The 22,603-nt window shown below is 36.3% G+C and overlaps 1 protein-coding gene and 1 pseudogene across 5 annotated transcripts; both read right to left on the bottom strand.

The window, feature by feature from the left end:
• Window positions 1–364: 364 nt before the first annotated feature.
• LOC132172988 (trans-resveratrol di-O-methyltransferase-like) lies at window positions 365–1,683 on the bottom strand. Of its 5 annotated transcripts, none has more exons than XM_088512065.1 (3): window positions 1,410–1,683; window positions 823–1,349; window positions 365–667 (listed from the first exon to the last, which is right to left on the bottom strand). In XM_088512065.1, the coding sequence occupies exons 1-3, from the start codon at window positions 1,672–1,674 to the stop codon at window positions 365–367; spliced, it is 1,095 nt and encodes a 364-aa protein (XP_088368191.1). In that variant the 5' UTR covers window positions 1,675–1,683. The 5 variants fall into 5 exon arrangements, with proteins under 5 accessions (XP_088368191.1, XP_088368188.1, XP_088368189.1 ...); XM_088512062.1 differs by having other exon boundaries at window positions 823–1,346; window positions 1,410–1,674; XM_088512063.1 differs by having other exon boundaries at window positions 823–1,343; window positions 1,410–1,674.
• Window positions 1,684–17,403: 15,720 nt separating this feature from the next.
• On the bottom strand, window positions 17,404–18,711 carry LOC132168408 (trans-resveratrol di-O-methyltransferase-like; annotated as a pseudogene).
• Window positions 18,712–22,603: the final 3,892 nt, after the last annotated feature.

The raw sequence follows: 22,603 nt of genomic DNA, 5'->3' as shown, positions 1-22,603 counted from the left end.
TGCTGACAAGAGCAACATGTCAAATTTGAAATAATAATTTTACTCAATTGTCATTTTCGCTAACGCCAACAGGGGAAAAAAAAACGCGTGAAAAATTTAAAACCAAAATATTTGGGCCATGTCTTTATTAGTGGCACTACCAATTATGTCTCATTATTAGGGTTACACAGTTACAGTACACTTGAGACAAGGTACGAGGAAAAATATTCAAAAGAGAAACCCACCCAACTTTCAGCCACCAGTGCATATAAATACACTGAAACAAAATTAAGAAAACAACATTAAGAAGCAAGATACATTAAGCTTAATTATAATTAATCTTAAAATTCATATATATAAAATATAGTAGTTAATTATCTTAATCTTAAGGATAAAGCTCAATAACAGATTTCATCCCATACGAGGCAACTATATTGTAGCGGGTGAAGCCAGCATTGAAGAAGAGCTTCTCCCATTCAGTCTTGTCCCTCTCTTTTCTAGTGGCGAGAACCATCATGAGTGTGTCAAAGAAGAGCTTCGTTTTAGTAATATCATCTTCATCCTTCTCCTCATTTATCACCACGTCTATGATTATTACCTTTCCTCCCTTACCTTTGCTTGTAATCGCCTCTTTGCATCTCTTCAGAATTTTCACACATTCCTCATCGCTCCAATCATGCAAAATCCACTGTCAAATATTGCATATTTATCACAATTACTTAATGTTTCAGACAGTACTAAAACTTTTTAAACTTTAAAGATATGATTGTAAAAGTGCCTAAACATGGAAAAGAGTAATAGGGTAAGCGAAGTTTTTCAAGAGACGAAAATATATTTGCAAACCTTAAAGAGAAGGGCATCTGCAGAAGGAATAGACTGAAACATATCACCACCAACATATTTCAAGTTGGTAGTCTCCAGCAGGTTGGCAACGACGTGTGGAAGGTCAAACACCGTGCATTTCACGTGAGGGAACGCCTGAGAAATGATCCTCGCCGCCGTCCCCGTACCCCCTCCAACATCAACCAACGTGCCCAAGCCCTCAAAGATGGGCTTGTAGTCCTCAACGACGAAGCTCATAAGCTGGGAATCACTGGCCATGGCTTCATTGAAAACGCAACTGTACTCTGTGTTTTGGTTAAAGTAGTTCCATACGCTCATCCCATGCGTTTTCTCAAAGGGCGTCAGCTCCTGATCAGTACTCCCCCCCCGAAGCCAATCTCCCAAGACATGCCAGGGGCTTACCAGGACAGGATCCAGCATTGCGTTAACAAATGGTGACAGGCTGGCGATATTATCTTTGATGACAAGCCTAGAGGATGGTGTGAGACCATAGCCTTCTTCTTCTTCTTCTTCTTCTTCTTCTTCTTCTTCTTCCTCATCATCATCATCATGATCATCTTCTGGTTGATTTTGATGATGATGATGACGAAGTTTTGTTTTAGTGAAGAAGCCGGAGTGCACCAACAAACGCATGAGCCTGTGGAGGCAGCTGGTTTTTTTGGGGTGAATGTGAAGCTTGGAGGCCAACTGTGGAAGAGTGATGGGTCGGGCATGGGTGTGGATTATGTCGGGTATGGCTAGCTGAATGGCGCAGTTGAGTGACATGGAATCTATGTAGCTGAATATGTGTTTATACAAATGAGACTGAACTTCAAACAGCTCAGTCGCTCCCTGGCTATGAACGATATCCATTGATGATGATATCTTTGTTGCAGATCTCTTTCACCACCATCTTCTTATATAGACGGTTGTAGCGGTGACGTGGTCTATTACTGCCTCATTTTCATTTTGAGAAATGCAACACATTCGATAGGATCCTAACCGGAAAAAAAAAAAAAAAAAAAAAAAAAAAAAAAAAAACTAATGGAAGGGTGACGGCATTGTAATTGTAAAAGTGATAAAAATTTAGAAAAATTAAATGAAATTTTTTCTAAAAAATATTACCAAAAAAAATTGAAATTTATTTTCTAAATTTTATTTAAGGTCTATTTTGGATTGCAGTTTCAATAAGTGCGATTTTAAAAATTATGTTTTTAAAAATTGTGTTTTTGAAATTGATATTTTTAAAAATCCCAAAGGCGTTTAGTAAAACATATTAAAAAATATTTTTTTATCAAATATTTGTTATGCGAAATTGTGATTTTGGTTTAAATTTGCACTTTTTCAAATGAGCACCCCTAACCTACTTATAGAAATCGTAGATTTCTTTCATATTTTGGATTAAGTGTTTTTTAAATCACAATGCCAAACGCATTACGTTTTACGATATCTTTTGAAAATGCAAATTATTCTTACGAAATCACAATTCCAAACGTACCCTTAGTCTTTAGAATTATCATTAAATTTTGAAATGATTATTATATTATGCACCACCGAAAGTATGAAAGCGAGATTACCATTTGTCTTTCATTTCACTGCGTTAAAGAGGACATTTTAGATAGGACCAGCCATGTGTGACTTACTCCAATTAGGAACGAGAAATGCATGGAGATGGGGATATATGAACTCGCGGACAAGAATGAATGGGTAATCGACAATGTAAAAAAGACAAGTAAAATGCCAAAATCTTTGACACAAACAAATTCTGCAATTCAATTGACTATTTGCCAATCAATTATTATTAGTATTATTATGGAATAAATGAGTAAGACAGAACAAGATTTTCAATTAGTAAAGTTAGAAATTACATTTTATCATACAACTATTTCACAGTGCTAAATGTCAAGATTTTCAATAATAATAATAATAATAATTGATTGGCAAATAGTCAATTGATTTGCAGAATTTGTTTGTGTCAAAGATTTTGGCATTTTGCTTGTCTTTTTGACATTGTCGATTAATTCCCATGCATGCATGCTTGTCCGCGAGTCCATATATCCCCATCTCCATGCATTTCTCGTTCCTAATTGGAGTAAGTCACACATGGCTGGTCCTATCAAAAATGTCCTCTTTAACGCACTGAAATGAAAGGCAAATTGATGCAGCATAGGATTGTGGTAAACAAGAAAACAACAAATTGAAGGGGTAATTATTTCTAAGATTATAAGACTATCTCAAGAATCAAATAAATCTTCTCAAACAATAGAGACTATCTATGCTTTAAGGAAAAACAATGAAGAAACTCAATTCTGAGTATTATTTATTTAACAAAACTCAATAATAATCATAAACTGAATTATTAAAGGCTATAAGCATATATTTATAGCTCAAGACTTCTAATTCTAAAATAACAATGAGATAAAGTGATGTCCCCTCGAAGTGCAATATATTTAATTCTAAGCATATATTTAATGATGCAGATCACAGGTCCCCTGGAAGTGTGATTGAGTGCACATGTACCTGCGATCGAGTGCACCTGTACCTGGGATCGAGCGCACTTCCAGACACTTGCGCACCAAGCCACTGGTTGTGCGATCGATCACTCCTGTAGTTGCAATCGAGCGCACTCGAGCATATCTGTTCTGCAAATAGACATCAGAGACACTTATCTTGGTTTTAATCTTTTGTTTAAACTAGGTTTCTTTGTTAGTCGTTTTTTCTATCTTATCTTTCAGTCTTTATTTGAATTAGGTTTCTTTGTTAGTCTTTTATTTGGTTTAGTTGTCTTTCGTAGACTTCTAAATTAACTTTATCTCATTGTTATTTTAGAATTAGAAGTCTTGGGCTATAATATATGCTTATAGCCTTTAACAATTTAGTTTATGATTATTATTGAGTTTTGTTAAATAAAGAATACTCAGAGTTGTCATTGTTTTTCCTTAAAGCATAAATAGTCTCTATTGTTTGAGAAGATTTCTTTGATTCTTGTGATAGTCTCACAATCTTAGAAATATTTACCCATTCAACTTGTTGTTTTCTTGTTCATCACAATCCTACGCTGCATCACAAATGGTAATCTCACTTTCATACTTTCGGTGGTGCATAATATAATATACAAGGTGAGGGAGAATATACTATTATTATTATTATTAAAATTGTAAATCAGTCAAATTATATCACCAAATTTATTTTTTTCTTTATCAATAATTTTTTATGATTCTTAAAAGTGCACACTCATAAGGTGTTGATATACCTCATAGTATCAAGGAAGAAGAGGAGGATGAAAACAAATTAGATTTCTCAATCAAATTCATATAGGGGCAAATCTAATTTTGGATTTTATATATATATTTTTATTAATGTTAGCCGGCCCCAAAAAAAAAAAAAAAACCATGAGGATAGGCATGAAGCTTGACTGTCAAATCACTAATTATCTTAAAATTTTAAACTGATCAAAATTAAGAATTTTATTATATGATTAATGCGTTAATATTCTTTTTTAAGCAATGCTGCAAGTCTCTCTTATATTCCTCCAAAAATGATGTCTCTTAAAATTATAATTGGGCTTATGATCGATCACTATTGAATTTTGATTAAATTGTGACTTTAAAAGCCACTTCATTTTTTTAGAGACATAAGAGTAACATGAGAGGGCCGGGATTTTTAGAATTATTCATCTTTTTGTAGGCTTAAAACTCTATTCCAATAAGTGAGGCATTTTAATATCAGGTTAAATCATTAATTACTCCAAAAAATAGAAAATTTAATTAATATTTAACAAAGAAATTCCAAAAGGTTATCTTTAATTAATTTATAATACTATCTTGTATTAAGGTTAGGTAAGGGATATTTTTTACCCTGCGGTTGCCCCATTTCCCACGTTGAATCATAGGTTTGGATACCACTTTTGAGAAATTTAACATTTAAAATTTTATATATCATATCTTATAATAATATATTGAGACATCACCATAAATTTATGGTGATGTAGCCATTCCCCATTTCTCTCTTTTTTGAGCAAGATTTTCCTCAATAAATTTTCATATTACCCCAAAAACTTCTTGTTTACTTTGTAATAACCACAATTCTATATATATAGCCCTCCTCCTATATATATAGCCCTCCTCCTCTTATCAGTTGGTTAAAACATATTTGTACCTATGTTGGTGTATACCAATCAGCACATGACTTCTTGGAGATTGAGTTTAATTGAGTGAAAGAGGATTGACGTGCGATTTCGTAGGTTACTGAAACTCTGCTCGATCTAAGGCTCCGTTTATTTCGACGTAAAATGGTTTCCTTCGTAAAATATTTTCAGGAAAGCTATTTTCCTTGAAAATATTTTTCGTCGAAAACATTTCACGGCGTTTACCTTGTACACGAAAAATAATTTTTTTTTAATATCTTTTTTTATATATATTTTTTCCAATAAGGTCCTCGCCGGGACCTGCACGGGACTTGTTCGAAACTCTGGACCTGCCCGGGATCTACCCAGGACCCGCCCAGGACCCGCCTGGGACCCACCCGGGACCTAACCGGGACCTAACCGGGACCCGTCCGACACTTGCCCGGAACTCGCCCTAGACCTGACCGGGACCTGCCCGAGACCTGACCGAAACCCGCTCGGGACCTGCCCGGGACAATGCCGGGACCCGCCCAGGACTTGACCGGGACTTGACCGGGACCCTGCTGGGACTTGACCGGAACCCGCCTTGGACCAACCGGGACTTGACCAGGACCCGCCCAGGACTTGCTCGGGACCTGCTTGGGACTTGCTCGGGACCTCACCGGGTCCCGGTCAAGTCCCGGGCGGGTCCCAGGCAAGTTTGACAAATTATCGTTTTAGTAACGTGTCAAATTTGACAAATTATCATTTTAGTAACATGTCTGACACATTACTAAAGTTTTCAAAATTTTTTTTTTTTTTTTTTAATTTTTCGATTTAGTAACGTGTCAAATTTGACACGTTACTATTTAGTAACGTGTCAACTTTGACACATTACTAAAATATTTAGTAACGTGTCACAAATTGACATGTTACTAAATGGTAACGTGGCAAAAAGTAATGAACAATAGACACGTTACAAATCATGTAGTTTTTTGTAGTGTGAGAATAGGCATGAAACATCACCTTAAGCTCAAAAGTTTGGATCCATTAATATTATATTAATAAATAAATAATACAAAAATATGTTACCAAAATGGAGTTTTATGCGGAATAATTATTAATAGTCTGATATATTAAAATATATGATACCGTAGAATATTTTATTGTTATTATTTTTATTTGATATTGTCTTTATTTATTTCCATGTAAGAGTCTTGATGACTCAGCCTAATTTATATTCCAATAAGAGCTGATGACTCATCCCTAGAAAATATTGTAATAGTTTACCTATTTAAATGCCATTATATTATGAATAAAGGTAACCTGAAAATTAATCCAAACTTTATGTTTGAAAATGTTTTAGGTTCCCTTCAACGAATATCAAGGGTCTAAGTTCCCACAAAACCTAACAATCTATCCTATTACGTGTATGTAAAAGCATTCACATAGCATTGGTATTAGAGCCTTGAGGACAAGGTCATCTTCAAGGGGAAAAGAATGTTACGAGAATATAATTTTATACGGAATAATTATTAATAGTCTGATACATTAAAATATATGATACCGTAGAATATTTTATTGTGTTTATTTTTATTTGATATTGTCTTTATTTATTTCCATGTAAGAGTCTTGATGACTCAGCTCTAATTTATATTTCAATAAAAGCTGATGATTCAGCCCTAGAAAATATTGTAATAGTTTACCTCAGGGGTGGGTATCAGTCAAAGCGGTCTGGTTTTGGCTCTTATCGGTTATTAATTGATAATTTTTGGTTAAGCGATTTCTTAACCGATACCGGGCCGATAAGGATTTTAACCGGAATTATCGGTTATAACGGTACACGGTTAAACGGTTTGGTTAAACCAATTAACCGGTTCTAAATCTCACCTTCTTCAGTTTTCTCTACTTCTCTAATCTCCAAGCATCAAAAGGTAAAAACTCTTACCTAAATTGAATCTTAAATGTTAAAAGAGAGGTCTGTGACTGTGAGAGCAGATGTTGCGAGAATTGGAAAAAAAAAAAAAAAAAAAAAAAAAAAAAAAAAAAAAAAAAAAAAGGAGTGAGGGGGGAGCGGTGAAGAAACCCATTCTCCTGCAATGATGAGAAGGAAAACTAGAAAAGAAAGAAAAAAAAAATGAGGAAGAAACTAGAAAGAGTCTGAAAGTGAAAGACAATTGCGTGCTTGCGTGGGAGGAGGAGAAAAAGGAAAAGAAAAGAAAAGAAATACGTGACGTGGGAATTGAAAAAAAAAAAAAAAAAAAAAAAAAAAAAAAAAAAAGTTAAAAATGGCCACCGTAACAGCTCGACCCCACAACAACAAGATTAAGAGCCTTGTGCTCTAATGCCCTACCAACTGAACTAGACTGACTTTGTTAATAGCCTTCCCCCAATACCGGTTCTTATCAGTTAAAACGGTTAACCGGACTGATAAGAATTTCGGTACAAAATTTTTAACCAATAAGAATATCGGTTAAACGGTTACGGTTAATATTAATTCGGTCGAAACCGGTAGATGGCCTATAATCGGTAACCGGTTACTCTGCCCACCCCTAATTTACCTATTTAAAGGTCATAGTATTATGAATAAAGGTAACTAGAAAATTAATCTAAACTTTATGTTTGAAAATGTTTTAGGTTCCCTTCAACGAATTTAAAGGGTCTAGGTTCTCTCAAAACCTAACAATTTTTCCTATTACGTATATGTAAAAACATTCACGTAACAAAACAACATTTTGATTTTGCTATCATTATCCGAATTAGGATGTGAAAGTACTTAAGACTTCATCCTTGAGTCACCAACGTGTTTAAGGATGGGCTGGATAGTAGGGGCAGAAAAAAGTATTGAAAGGGCATCCCATGCATTCCCCATATCAATTTTTTATTTTGTAGGACCATACACTTGAAATGCATTATTGAATTTAATTATGCAATTAAAAAGTCCAAAAATACAATAATGCATTTTGAGTCTCTTGTTGTCCTCTCTCTTTTTTTCTTTTTTTTCTTGGGCAAAAATTTGTTATAAATTGGTTTGTAGCAAATTCATATAAACTCATTTAATAAAGTGACATTCATTTTATTAGATGAGTTTGTAGCAAATTTTTATCCCTTCTTGATTACAAGAAAAAAAAAAAAGGGGGAGCCCAATTAGTGATTTTACGTCACTCAAATGCGACTTTTATGAAAGGCAACGTTTGAATAGTGTTACTATTCACGCTTTGAAATGTGACGTTTCAAAAGTGTTACTAATTCACGCGCGAAATGCGACATTTGAATAGTTTACTACTCACGCGTGAAATGCAGCGTTTGAGTAGTATTACTATTCATGCGTCACTATTTACGTTTGAAAGGTGCCATTTGAACAATGTGTTACTGTTCAAATGACACTAATTAGTAACTTTTGAAAAATTTGGCACTCAAAATTTGCGTTTATAACAACTACAGACCGAAGAATTTCAAAATTTCTCCCTAAGGTGGGGATGGCCTTTTGGGCCAACCTAGGGCAGATTTGGGGTGGCCCGATAGGCCACCCTCCACCTCACAAGGGGTGGCTCGCATGCCACCCCTAAGGTGGGGGTGGCCTTTCAAGCAACCACCCCTCTAATTTATTATAATTTTTTTAAAAAATAAAATTCTTTTGAATTTGTTTTTTTTTTTATAATTTTTTTTTTTTGATATATACATATATTTTTAATAAAAGATTAGTAATACTTGAATAGTGCAAGTGTCACATTCCAAAAAAGGTGATGCTCGCTTGAACAAATGTCACATTGTAAAGACGTTTTCACTGTACAAACGTCACTACTATTGTATCAAGTCACTATGTTTAGAATCTTTTGCCAAATGTCACTATGCAAACATCACTACATTAATAGTGACATTTTTTGGACTTCAAATGTCATCTTCCAAAAGTCACTACTTGATAGGTTTTTTTTTTTTTTTTATAAAACCATAGCACTTGATTTCAATGGGCCAAACATCCCAAGTCCTGAGGGGTGGAATACGATGCATCAGCTTAATTCCGATCATTGCTAGAAAATCCTTTTTATCAACCAAGCAATGAAAAACATTTTCACTACAATTTCAAAGGTCTCAAACAAACAATAGAAAATTAGTGATTTTCCTCAAAAATATTTTTGACCGAAAACATTTTTTCTCAAAAACCATTTTACATGAAAAGAAATGCATTTTAAGTGCTACCTAGCTAGTGATACCTTCTTAGATAACCCTAACCCATCCCCACCCCAAAATAAACTGGTACACTCAAATGATATATATGCCTACAATAACAATCTAGCATTGCCTCCTTAGTTATATACATGAATTTGAGTTGATTAATACATTAGAATAATGATACACTGTTTTTTTTTCCTTTTTTTTTTTTTTTTTTGATAAAAAATAATGATACACTTACTCCTACTTGCTTACACCAATTTTTTTACACCCATATGTAGTTTTTAAAACTACCATTGAATATGAGATTGATTTTTATTAGATTTTAAGATTAAATACCTTATCCACCTCTAGGGTTTCACAACTTTATTTTTTGACTTCTATGGTTTACTTTTGATCACAGGAAGTCCTTCCCAACCCCATCTCCGGTGAATCTGCTTTGTTCCCCAACCTCTGGCCACGAAGCTTCCCATTCTCTAGCGACGATGCTTTCCCATTCTCAGTTCAGACCCTAAGCCCGATACCCCAAAGCCCATTCAAACCCAACCCCAATCTCCAGCCACAAGTCTTCTTCCCCAACCCACCGTTCTTCCCCAAGTCGAAGAACCCACAATCCGACAAACCCATCGAACCAAACATTGCTTCCGCAACCCATCTCACGATCCGACGAACTTTAGATCTGCCTCTGCCTCTACCTCTGCATCCATGACATGTTCACCTGCAATAACATTCCAACATCTTGCTCAAACACATACAGACATGTTTTAACTTGATCGTTTATTCTCAATAATCTACAAATTTGAGGGTAAGGTGGCCCTCATCACTAGTGCTGCAAGCTGAATTGGTGAGGAGGCAGCTAGATTATTTGCAGAGAATGGAGCTTTTGTTGTTGTTGTTGACATTCAAAACGGATTGGGTCATGGAAGGTACAGAGGATTACTTATCGCCATTGCGATGTAAGAGATGAGAAGCAAGTTGAGGAAACGGTGAGTTACACCTTGGAGAAATACGGCAGCCTGGATATCTTGTTCAGCAATGCCACAATCACCAGAGATGGGGTTCGGGAAGAATGGGTTTGGTTTATTTATTTATTTATTTTTATGGAAAAATTACAGTTTACCCCTCCAAAGTTGACAGCGTTTTTCAATTCGAACACCAAAGTTTTAATTTTTGCAATCCACCCCCCCAAAGATCCAAATTTTTGCAATTTGACCAATTGTATCCAAAACTTCCCTCATTGCCCCTAATTTTTATTTTTTTAATTTTTATAAAAAAAATTTTAAAAAAAAATTCAGGGTGGCTGTAGCCACCCCTTTGCCCATCTGGCCATTTTCGCACCCCCAAATTTTTTTTTCATAAAAAATAATAAATAAAAAAATCAGGGGCAATATGGGAATTTTGGGATAATATTGGTCGAATTGAAAAAAAAAATTGAAACTTTGTGGGGGTAGATTGTAAAAATTAAAACTTTGATGTTCGAATTGAAAAACGCTGTCAACTTTGGGGGGGTAAACTGTAATTTTCCCTATTTTTATCAAAGGTTTGTGCAATCTATTTTCAGGATCGATGCTGAAGTAAAAAAAAAAAAAAAAAAAAAAAAAAAAAAAAAAAAAAGGCCTCTCAGACTACTAGTCATTTGCAATTTAGCCTCTCAATGTTCAAAATGTAATACAATAGCCCTCCAAACTACCAATCAGTTGCATTTTGGCCACTCGGTTAGTTGACTCTGTCAAAATGGATGGAAAATGTAAAACAACGTCGTTTTGTTGAGATTAAGTTACTAAAATGCCCTTTTTTGAAAAAAAAAATCAAATTAAAAAAAAAAAAAGGTCCACTAAACCTTGTCGTTTTGCTTTTTAAAAAAATGCCTTGCATGACAACCGTATCAGACTTCCGTCCAAACTTTTTCTCACTTCGTCTTCTTCGTCAAGAACCCACTTCAAAATCCAACGACAAAATGTAAGTGTTAAGAATATTACTTGTTATTTACTTCTTTAGGTTTACCTTTTCTACTAGGTTTACCTTTCCTTAATCTATTAGGTTACTTGCCTCTCTATAAATAGAGGCCTTTGTATTCATTAACATTACAAGACTCAATACAATGTAGTCCTATATGCTTCCGCTCTCTCTCTCCATTCTCTCTCTTTCTTCCGCTTCTAACATGGTATCAGAGCCACCTTCTCTGGCCTTCAATAAACGTCTTTGACGTTTTCCGGCGCTCCCTTCAGCGACCTCCCAATTTCGGTCGTCGGTGCACTGCCAAGCGGTTTTCCACTTAAAATCTCGTTCACTCCTTTAGATCTACAGACCTGTAGAATATCCACAGCCATCGGCTCTCCAAGCGCCTCCACGCTCCTCCGACAATTTCTGCCTGAGCCAATCGCGCCGCCACCGTGACTCCTCTTGGCCAAATAACCACCAAAAGTGGTGTCTTGACCCTAGAACGGTGGATCTGTGCAATTTCAGCCTATTCCAGCGTTGCACGCGCCTCCACGCTCCGCCCTCAGAAACTGCCGTCTCTCCAACGCGCGGCTGCCGCTCCTCCACACGCCTCCACCTATGTCGGATCTTCGTGGTTTTCACTCCGTTCGATAGATCCGGGCAAGACGAGGCGAGAGCCGTCGAGTACAGCCTCATCGGAACCTCCACGTGCCACCACGCGCCGCTAGAAGCTTTTGACGTTCAATCCGGCGCCGCCAGTGTTATCTGGCGAATCCTTCTCTCTGATCCTCACGGTTCTCTATCTTCTCCTCGAGGTTTTCAGCGTATCACTATAACGCTTGAAAGCCCGGAAGACAACCGTCCCAGAGCCGCCGCACACAGCCATATCGGAGCCTACACGCGCCCTCACGAGCCGCCCAAAGGTTCGGCAATTCCGCCACTGCCGTCCAGCCACCGCCTACCACGGTAGTCCGATTGCTTCCTTCAGGCCACCGATCGATAGATCTGCTCCCCAGGATTCTAGAACAGGTCTCAGATCCTCCATACGAGGCTTCACGCGCCTCCACGCGCCACCAGAAGCTCCGCGCGTCAGATCCACTCGCCAGTCACGCCTCCGTCCAGCCACCGCCTGACACGGTGGTCCGATTGCTTCCCTCAGGCCACCGATCGATAGATCTGCTCCCTAGGATTCCAGATCAGGTCTCAGATCTGCCATACGAGGTGTCACGCGCCTCCACGCGCTACTAGAAGCTCCGCGCGTCAGATCCACGCGCCAGTCACGCCTCCGTCCAGCCACCGCCTGACACGGTGGTCCGATTGCTTCTCTCAGGCCACCGATCGATAGATCTGCTCCCCAGGATTCCAGATCAGGTCTCAGATCTGCCAAAGACACTCTGACGCGCCGACACGCGCTGCCATAATGTGCTGCTCTCAGTCCACGCGCCGCTGCAGTGCCTCCACGCGCCGCCAGGTGAGATGGATCAGCTTGGTTTCGCCCACCGCTCCATAGATCCGTCGACGACGGTCACATCGCCACCAAGAACGCCGCCATACCACGTTGGACACGCCCCCACGAGCCAGTTGAAGCTTCTGCGCGTGGGATTCACGCGCCACAGCTCCGCCGCCAGTGAAGCGCGTGTATCGCACGCGCCAGTGAATTTCTTCAATTTGCAGCCACGTGTCATCCTTTTAGATTGCCACGTCAGCATAGCCACGTCACCCCAACGTGCCACGTCACTATGCCACGTCATCGGTGCCACGTCATCAGTGCCACGTCACCGGTCCACGTCACCATGCCACGTCACCAGTATCGTCTGACCTTGCCACGTCATCAGTGCCACGTCAGCGTTGAGTTTGACCGTTGACCGTTGACTTTGACCGTTGACTTTGAGTTTGACCACTGAAAAAGTTGACCAGGTGTTTCCTACTCAATTTTTCGTCCTGATTTCAAATTTGTGGTCTATTTTTACTTTTGGCATCTCTATATGGCAGAAAACAAGACTCTTCTTCAAATTTAGGCGTTTGTTTTATGCGGTTCAAGTTGGTTTATGGTTGTTCAATTCGGTTTTATAGCCTGTTCTTTGGCGCAATTCAATCCGGTTCATTCTTCTAGCGGATGGCACTCTCGGGTCAGACCAATGTTTCCTTAGGTCCATGGGTTTTTGGACCAAAGAAGCCCCTTTCAACCGGCCCACTTATGCCTTGTCAAATGCCGCCATCACCGGTTACTGATTAGCCTCTTCAACCGGCCCTGCTTATCTCAGCCGATCAGGCGAGACGATCTACTAGTTAGATGGGCCAGACTTTAGTTCAGCCGACAAGGCGAGACGGTCCAAGGGTTTCAGGCATAATTAGCCTCTTCAACCGGCCCTGCTTATCTCAGCCGATCAGGCGAGACGATCTACTAGTTAGATGGGTCAGACTTTCGTTCAGCCGACAAGGCGAGACGGTCCAAGGGTTACGGGCCAAACAAGCCCCTTTTAACCGGCCTTGCTTTTCTCAGCCGACTAGTCGCGCTACTTCATTACTATTATATGGCTTTTAAGTCAAATTACAACCAAGTGAACCAAGCTCCAGCTTAAATGCATTGCTCAAATTCAGGCAGAAACCACCGGTCTCTAACAACTTTTATGGCGTTACTTCAGCAATTGTTTCGGCACAAGCAGCTTTTTCGGCGAATTCCTTTTTCTTTCCCTTTTCGTTTATCCAAACTCAATTTTACACATTGAGTTTGAGGGGGGATGTTAAGAATATTACTTGTTATTTACTTCTTTAGGTTTACCTTTTCTACTAGGTTTACCTTTCCTTAATCTATTAGGTTACTTGCCTCTCTATAAATAGAGGCCTTTGTATTCATTAACATTACAAGACTCAATACAATGTAGTCCTATATGCTTCCGCTCTCTCTCTCCATTCTCTCTCTTTCTTCCGCTTCTAACAGTAAGGATGCTAACGGTGCTGACTAATCATACGCAAACGATTCTGTCTTTCCATCGGCAATAGATACACGGATTGATCCATAAAGCCCTGCTTCTCTTTGCATTCCATAGTGCGCGTGGTACAGGTAAGTTTCAGGCTGCCCATAACCAAAACATAGATTGAGAAACAAAGACAGAAATTGTGACATTCAAAGGAACAAAAAAAAATGGAAAAACAGAGCCAATTGCAGGGGCTCTAACACCTACCCTATCAACTTTAAACTCGTATTTGAAGGTATCCCCAGGCAATACTGGACATTGCGTCAACCCCTCTGTTCCAATCTGCAGCAAATCAAACAAAGGAATATGCATTGAAGTAAGGTATAATACATGAATACATAGATATGAATCTGTTTCAAGAAGGAAAATGAAAATTGAGCTGTATTTAGCTGTCGGATTCCATGCCAATGGATTGCAAGGTTCCCTAGCATAAGGCTGTCCTTCACCTGCTTTCCCAGATGGACGTGCCCTGCAATTTCCAGCCATTTATGATATGGTTGTCGTGCAAGGAATTTTTTTGAAAGCAAAACGACAATGTTAATGGGCTTTTTTTTTTTTAATTTGATTTTTTTTTTCTTTTAAAAATGGCATTTTAGTAACTTAATCTCAACAAAACGATGTCGTTTTGCATTTTCCATCCATTTTAACGGTGCTAACTAATGAAGTAGCCAAATTGCAACTAGTTAGTAGTTTAAGGGGCTAAATTACAAATGGCTAGTAGTTTGGGGGGCCATTTTATATTTTTCCCAAAAAAAAATTAATTGTATTTTAATTTATTACTTGTAAAAAAAAATATATTACGTGGCAAGGGTGTAAATTCAGTCATATTTGATGATTTGGCAATGAGGACACGTGTCGAAATGTAATTGATCCCTAAGTCAGTGGTGTAGATTTCCGTTAAGTCTATTAACGGCAGATGGATGGAAGGACCACTCCGGTCTTTAGGCAAACCACAAGGATCTCCTATGATCAAAAGTAAATCCTATGAATCAAAAAATTAAGTTGTGAAATCTCAAGGAGTGAATAAGTATTTAACCCTAAATTTTATTTCAATAGTGGTTTTAAAAAACATCTATAGGTGTGAGGAAATAGGTGCTACGAAGTAGGGGTGTTAAGGCGGTTGCGGTTAGCGGTTATTAACCGCTAACCGTAACCGCATTAGCGGTTAGTAGATTTCACTAACTGCAACCACTAACTGCCTAGTGGTTAACTGCCGGTTAGCGGTTAGTGAAATAGATAACTGACCGCTAACCGCTTTTTTAAAATTGGGCCTTTTTTTTTTTGCTTTTTGGGCTTTTATTAGGCCTTTTTTGGCTTCTTTTTTTGGGCCATTTTGGGCTTCTTCTTTTTTTTTTGTACTTTTAGTGTCTTTTTGGGCCCAATTGCTATAAAAAAGAGCTCATATTAAAAAATCAAAAATATTTTACCCAAAATTTACATTTACTTGTACTTTAAAAAAATTTCCTTAAATATTAAATCATAACCGGTTAACCTTTTTTTTTATTATTTAAAAAAAAAAAATCAACACAACATATAAAAAAAAGTTCAGAATTCAGACAACTATCACAACATATAATGATAATACATTAATACTTAAATTGTATTTATAAGTAACACATTGGTCATTGTTTAATCCAATGTCAATTACTTAATTTGATATTATACGAATCATATCATCATTGTACATTAATAATATGATTCACTTGAAGTTTTGAATAAAGAATTTGAATTGTCATTGAATCATATGATTTAGTATTGATATTATACATTTATATTATTCATATGCATATGTAGGCTTATATAGACTTATAACATATATAGACTTATAAGTTTATAACATACATTGGAAATAAATCTCTAGATATTTAATTGTTGCATTAATATGAATTGGTATACTTATGAGTTATGTCATATTATATATGTATAATTTGTTATTATATAATCAAATGATTTAATGATCAATTGATTATATGATATAATCATATAAATTATAGTGATAATATATTAATACTCAAATTGTGATTTAATTATTTTTTTTAAAAAAAAATTGTGATTTAATGATCAAATAATTATATGATATAATCATATAAATTATAGCGATAATATATTAATACTCAAATTATGATTTAATTATTTTTTAAAAAAAATTATGATTTAATGATCAAGTGATTATGTTATATGCATAAATATTTTTATAATTATAATTATAAAAATATATTATATAAAAAGGTGGTTAACGGTTACGGTTAGTAAACCCAATAACCGCTAGGCGGTTATAGCGGTTAGGCGGTTAATACGGTTAAGCGGTTAAGCGGTTAGCGGTTAGCGGGCGGTTTTTAACCGCCCACATTAACACCCCTATTAAAAAACCGCCCACATTAACACCCCTATTACGAAGTGAGTAAGTGTATATCAATCACTCCTCTCGAAACAATAATTGGATGACTAAAATTGACATGCATATCAACCACATCCACACACAAACCAAAAGATTGATGCAAACGTACGTAAGGAACTCGAGTCTCGAGGCCAAATCCAAAATACCAAGATTTGGAAGGTGTTTCGAAAGATAAGCGGTAAGGGTCAGTTTTGGGGTGCTTTGCTAAGGGTAAGTGATAAAGGGGCTTCGAAAGATGAGTGGTAAAGGTCAATCTTACTAGCTTTTGTTTGTCCCGCGCCTGTGAGCAGTGAGCAAAGGACACAAGAAGCCCGAGCGGGGATGAAAGCATTGTTATGAACTTATAATGGCACTCCATAATGTCTAGGGATCGATGAATCGAGTCGACCCTCTCCAAATTGAACTTTAAAGTTTTAAGATTGACTTGCCCATGAGAATACCTGTTTGAGTTGAGCTATAAGATGTGTATTCAAATTTGGCTTACTATAAGATTTGCAAAGTTCAAGCATAGCACTCGAGAACCTCAATTCAACTCATACTCACACTAAACTATTAAATTTTTGAAAATTTTTGAATGTGTAATTCTAGCCGAGTTTATTAACAATTACTTTTACTGATTCTTGTCGGTCAGCTTGAGTTGACCAGAGCAACATGTCAAATTTTGTAATAATAATTTTACTCAATTGTCATTTTAGCTAACGCCAACGTACAGGAAGAAAAAAACCGCGTGAAAAATTTAAAACCAAATATTTGGTCCATGCATGTCTTTATCAGTGGCACTACCAATTATGTCTCATTATTAGGGTTATACAGTTACAGCACACTCGAGACAAGGTACGAGAAAAAATATTCAAAAGAGAACCCCACCCAACTTTCAGCCACCAGTGCATATAAATACACTGAAACAAAATTAAGAAAACAACTTTAAGAAGCAAGATACATTAAGCTTACTTATAATTAATCTTAAAATTCATATATATAAAATATAGTAGTTAATTATCTTTATGTTAAGGATAAAGCTCAATAACAGATTTCATCCCATAGGAGGCAACTATATTGTATCGGGTGAAGCCAGCATTGAAGAAGAGCTTCTCCCATTCTTTCTTGTCCCTCTCTTTTCCAGTGGCGAGAACCATCATGAGTGTGTCAAAGAAGAGCTTCGTTTTAGTAATATCATCTTCATCCTTCTCCTCATTTATCACCACGTCTAATCGTCTATGATTATCACCTTTCCTTCCTTACCTTTGCTTGTAATCGCCTCTTTGCATCTCTTCAGAATTTTCACACATTCCTCATCGCTCCAATCATGCAAAATCCACTGCCAAATATTACATATATATCACAATTATTAATGTATCAGACAGTACTAAAACTTTTTAAACTTTAAAGATATGATTGTAAAAGTGCCTAAACATGAAAAAGAGTACTTGGGTAAGCGAAGTTTTTCAAGAGACGAAAATATATTTGCAAACCTTAAAGAGAAGGGCATCTGCAGAAGGAATGGACTGAAACATATCACCACCAACATATTTCAAGTTGGTAGTCTCCGGCAGGTTGGCAACGACGTGTGGAAGGTCAAACACCGTGCATTTCACGTGAGGGAACGCCTGAGAAATGATCCTCGCCGCCGTCCCCGTACCCCCTCCAACATCAACCAACGAGCCCAAGCCCTCAAAGATGGGTTTGTAGTCCTCAACGACGAAGCTCATAAGCTGGGAATCACTGGCCATGGCTTCATTGAAAACGCAACTGTACTCTGTGTTTTGGTTAAAGTAGTTCCATATGCTCATCCCATGCGTTTTCTCAAAGGGCGTCAGCTCCTGATCAGTACTCCCCCCCCGAAGCCAATCTCCCAATACATGCCAGGGGCTCACCAGGACAGGATCCAGGATTGCTTTAACAAATGGTGACAGGCTGGTGATATTATCTTTGATGACAAGCCTAGAGGAAGGTGTGAGAGCATAGCCTTCTTCTTCTTCTTCTTCTTCTTCTTCATCATCATCATGATCATCTTCTGGTTGATTTTGATGATGATGATGATGAAGTTTTGTTTTACTGAAGAAGCTGGAGTGCACTAACAAACGCATGAGCCTGTCGAGGCAGCTGGTTTTTTTGGGGTGAATGTGAAGCTTGGAGGCCAAATGTGGAAGAGTGATGGGTCGGGCATGGGCGTGGATTATGTCGGGTATGGCTAGCTGAATGGCGCAGTTGACAAACATGGAATCTATGTAGCTGAATATGTGTTTGTACAAACGAGACTGAACTTCAAACAGCTCTGTCGCTCCCTGGCTATGAACGATATCCATTGATGATGATATCTTTGTTGCAGAGCTCTTTCACCACCATCTTCTTATATATACGGTTGTAGCGGTGACGTGGTCTATTACTGCCTCATTTTCATTTTGAGAAATGCAACACATTCGATAGGATCCTAACCAGGAAAAAAACTAATGGAAAAAATACCTTTTGTCAAATGAACTACAATGCCTTAGCACATTTTTTCATGAACTATTAACTGTAACACCCGACCCATGAACTACCATTTTGTTCCCAAAATTCTCATCCCGTCAGTCAAATGCCCATTTTGTCAATCAAAGGCGTTAACTCAGATGGTCTACCCGTCACTTTGCCCCCATGAACTTCAACATATTGTCACTTTGCCATTATGAACTACAATGCATTGTCACTTTGACCGTCTGAGTTAACGCATTTGACTGATGGAATTAAAATTTTTGGCCCAAAATTGTAGTTCATGGGGGTTGGGTGTCACAATTAGTAGTTCATGTGGACAAAGTGAAAATGCGTACGTTGAAGTTCATGGGGCAAAAAGTAGTTTCCCCAAACTAATGGAAGGGTGACGGAATTGAAAAAAATTAGAAATTTGATATACTAAATTGAGAGTTTTTGAACTTTAAGAATAATTGTAAAAGTGATAAAAATTTAAAAAAATTAAATGAAATTTTTTCTATTTAATATTTCCAAAAAAATGAAATTTATTTTCTAAATTTTAGTTAGTCTTTAGAATTATCATTACATTTTGAAATGATTTTTATATTATGCACCACCGAAAGTATGAAAGTGAGATTACCATTTGTCCATCACTAATTAAAAAAATCAGGTTTGAACTCAAACTTTTGGCCAACACTTTGAAATTTTAATTGAAATGAGAAATAAATGACGGAATCAAAGTTTAAACTCAGGACCTTTAACTATGATACCACGTTAAATCTTCATTTATCTTAAGCTTTTGAGACAAATGGTAGTGTTAATCATTACTTTAACAGTCTCAATTAACTATTTCATGAGTCATTGTTAATATATATATCCAAGGATTGGAACTACATTTTTATCTTACAACTATCTCACAATATTGATGTGTCGGTCCCAACTCTCAACCAACTCTTGGATCATTATTTAAAATATATATATATATATATATATATATATATATATATAAAAAAAGTTAATTGGAACTGGATAAAAATATAATTTCTAACATTATTCATTTTCAATTATTAATACTTTCACAAACATTGTTTATGCGAAGACAAAGACTTGCGAGAACATGAGGTAAATGAGACTTAAAACATAAGGTAGCAGCACCTTGCATCTTCAAATAATCGCAATCAAATCAAAAAGTAGCATTAAAAAAATATTAGTAAAAAAAAAAAAAAAAATAGGTAAATAATATTCTAAAAAAACATTTTGGTAAAGGGGTAAAGTAGGAACACATGTAAAATTATGTGTTTTCCTATTGTCTCCACTAACTTTTTCTTCCTTTTTCCCATCAATAGTCCCAACCAGCTCTCTAGCTAGTTGCTATGCAATAAGGTTTTCTTTCTTTCTACTTATTAAAATAATTTTTTCCACCACGTTCATTGATTTCCAAATTTAATATTTGTATACAATCAAACGATTGCACTATTATTAACTAAACTTTCTTTGCAACTCTTTCAACATTTTATAAACATGCAAGGTGAGGGAGAATATACAAATTTTTTTTATTTTTTTCTTATATTTTTTTTATTAATGTTAGCCAGCCCCCAAAAAATCCTTCTATGTTACGTAACCCATGAGGATAGGCATGAAGCTTAGAGTGTTAAAGCACTAATTATCTTAAAAATTTAAACCGATAAAAATTATGAATTTTATTATTTAGCTAATGCTTTAACATTCTTTTTTGAGTAATGCTATAAGTCCCTCTTGTGTGTCCCTCCAATGTGGCTCTTAAAATCATTATTGAGTTTATGATCGATCACTATTGAATTTTGATTAAATAGTAATTTTAAAAGTCACCTCATTTTTTAAGTGACATAAGATGGACTCTTAGAATTACTTCTCTTTTTGTAGGTTTAAAACTCTCTTCCAATTAGTGAGGCATTTTAATATCAAGTTAAATCACTAATTACCTCAAAAATTTAAGCTGATAAAAAATAAAAAATTTAATTAATATTTAACATAGAAATTCCAAAAGGTTATCTTTCTTTAATTTATAATATTATCTTGTATTAAGGTTAGGTAAGGGATATTTTTTACCATGGGGTTGCCCCATTTCCCACATTGAATCATAGGTTTGGGTCACTTTGGAGAAATTTAACATTGAAAATTTTATATATCATATCTTATAATAATATATTGAGACATCACCATAAATTCAAAAGTTTGGATCCATCAATATTATATAAATAAATAAAAAAATCATTAGAATTACTTCTCTTTTTCATACTTTTCTTGATTAGATGGAGAAAAGTATGAAAAAGGCATCCCATGCGTTCCTCATCGCAATTTTTTCTTTTGTAGGACCAAACAATACACTCGAAATGCATTCTTGTAAATTACCTGCCTTGTTTGCAATTACATACATTTAATCTTCGAATAATTCATTAAATAAATTAAAGAGGACAAATAGGAATTGTATAAAACCATAGCTCACTTGATTTCAATGGGCCATCCAGCCCAAATCCTGAGGGGTGGAATCTAAGGCATCAGTTTCGAATCATTGCGAGAAATTTTTTTGTTTCAACCAAACAATGAAAAACAATTTCAAAGGTCTCAAACAAACAATAGAAAATTTAGTGATTTTCCTCAAAAATATTTTTGACCGCAAACATATTTCCTCGGAAACCATTTTTACATTCGAAAGAAATGCATTTTAACAGATCATACCTTCTTAGATAACAATAACAATAACATTAATGTAGCAATGCCTCTTTATTTATATACATGAAATTTGAGTGGATTATAATACAATAGAATAATGTTATATTTACTCCCATTTTTTTACACCTATTTTTTTCACACCTATATAAAACAACCATTAAATATGAGATGGATCTTTATAAGATTTTATTCTAATAGTTGTTTTAAAAGCCACTTAATTATGAGTGTGAAGAAATAAGTTTATATAATGAAGTGAGAGTAAATGTATATTAACCACTCCTCTCGAAACAATAATTGAATGACAAAAAATGACATGCATATATATATATATCAACCACGTCCACACACAACCCAAAAGATTGATAGAATGAGAAGGAACTCAAGTCTCGAGGCCTAATCCAAAATACCAAGATTTGGAAGGTATTTCGAAAGGTGAGTGATAAGGGTCAATTTTGGGTACCTAATACCAACGGGCCTACAAGACAAATTCTCATGAATAACTATCAGCAGAAGTCATTCAAAGGAATTGAGGACTACTAGAAAGCCTAATTACAAGCAGGCTCCTAAAAAGTCGCCCAATTATTTGGATGAGTTGACAGCATTATCTTTAAGGTGAATTACCGATCAAATGATCCTCTTATAAATAAGTGAGTTAGAGCTATGGGAAAGTCATTGAAGAATTTGATCCAACATTTTGTATGCTTTGACTCCTACCCTAAGTAGAGAAGTTTTATTCAATGCAATCCATCCCCTTTTGCAATCAATCACAAACACAACAATTTTTTAAAAATAAAAAATAAAAAAAATAAAAATCAATCGATCTGTTCTATGCTGCAGAAGTGAACAACAGTGATGAATTTGTTCTTCCAAAGCCAAAAGAGTTTGACAAAGCTGCTAGCTCTTACTTTGAAGAAGTGAATGGTGCAACTCGTTCCTGGCAATGGAATATATGCACCCATCTAGTTACGATTGCAAAGAGTAAAAGCTGATTGCGAAGAGTAAAATATAGTCTTTGCAGTTCCAGGTATTTGAGGAAATGTCCACAAG

Source organism: Corylus avellana, chromosome 1, assembly GCF_965113065.1.
Source record: "Corylus avellana chromosome 1, dhCorAvel1.hap1.2, whole genome shotgun sequence".
In the NCBI taxonomy this organism is placed as follows: domain Eukaryota; kingdom Viridiplantae; phylum Streptophyta; class Magnoliopsida; order Fagales; family Betulaceae; genus Corylus; species Corylus avellana.
Note: the sequence above shows the minus strand (reverse complement) of the source record. Positions and strands in the feature narration are given on the sequence as shown.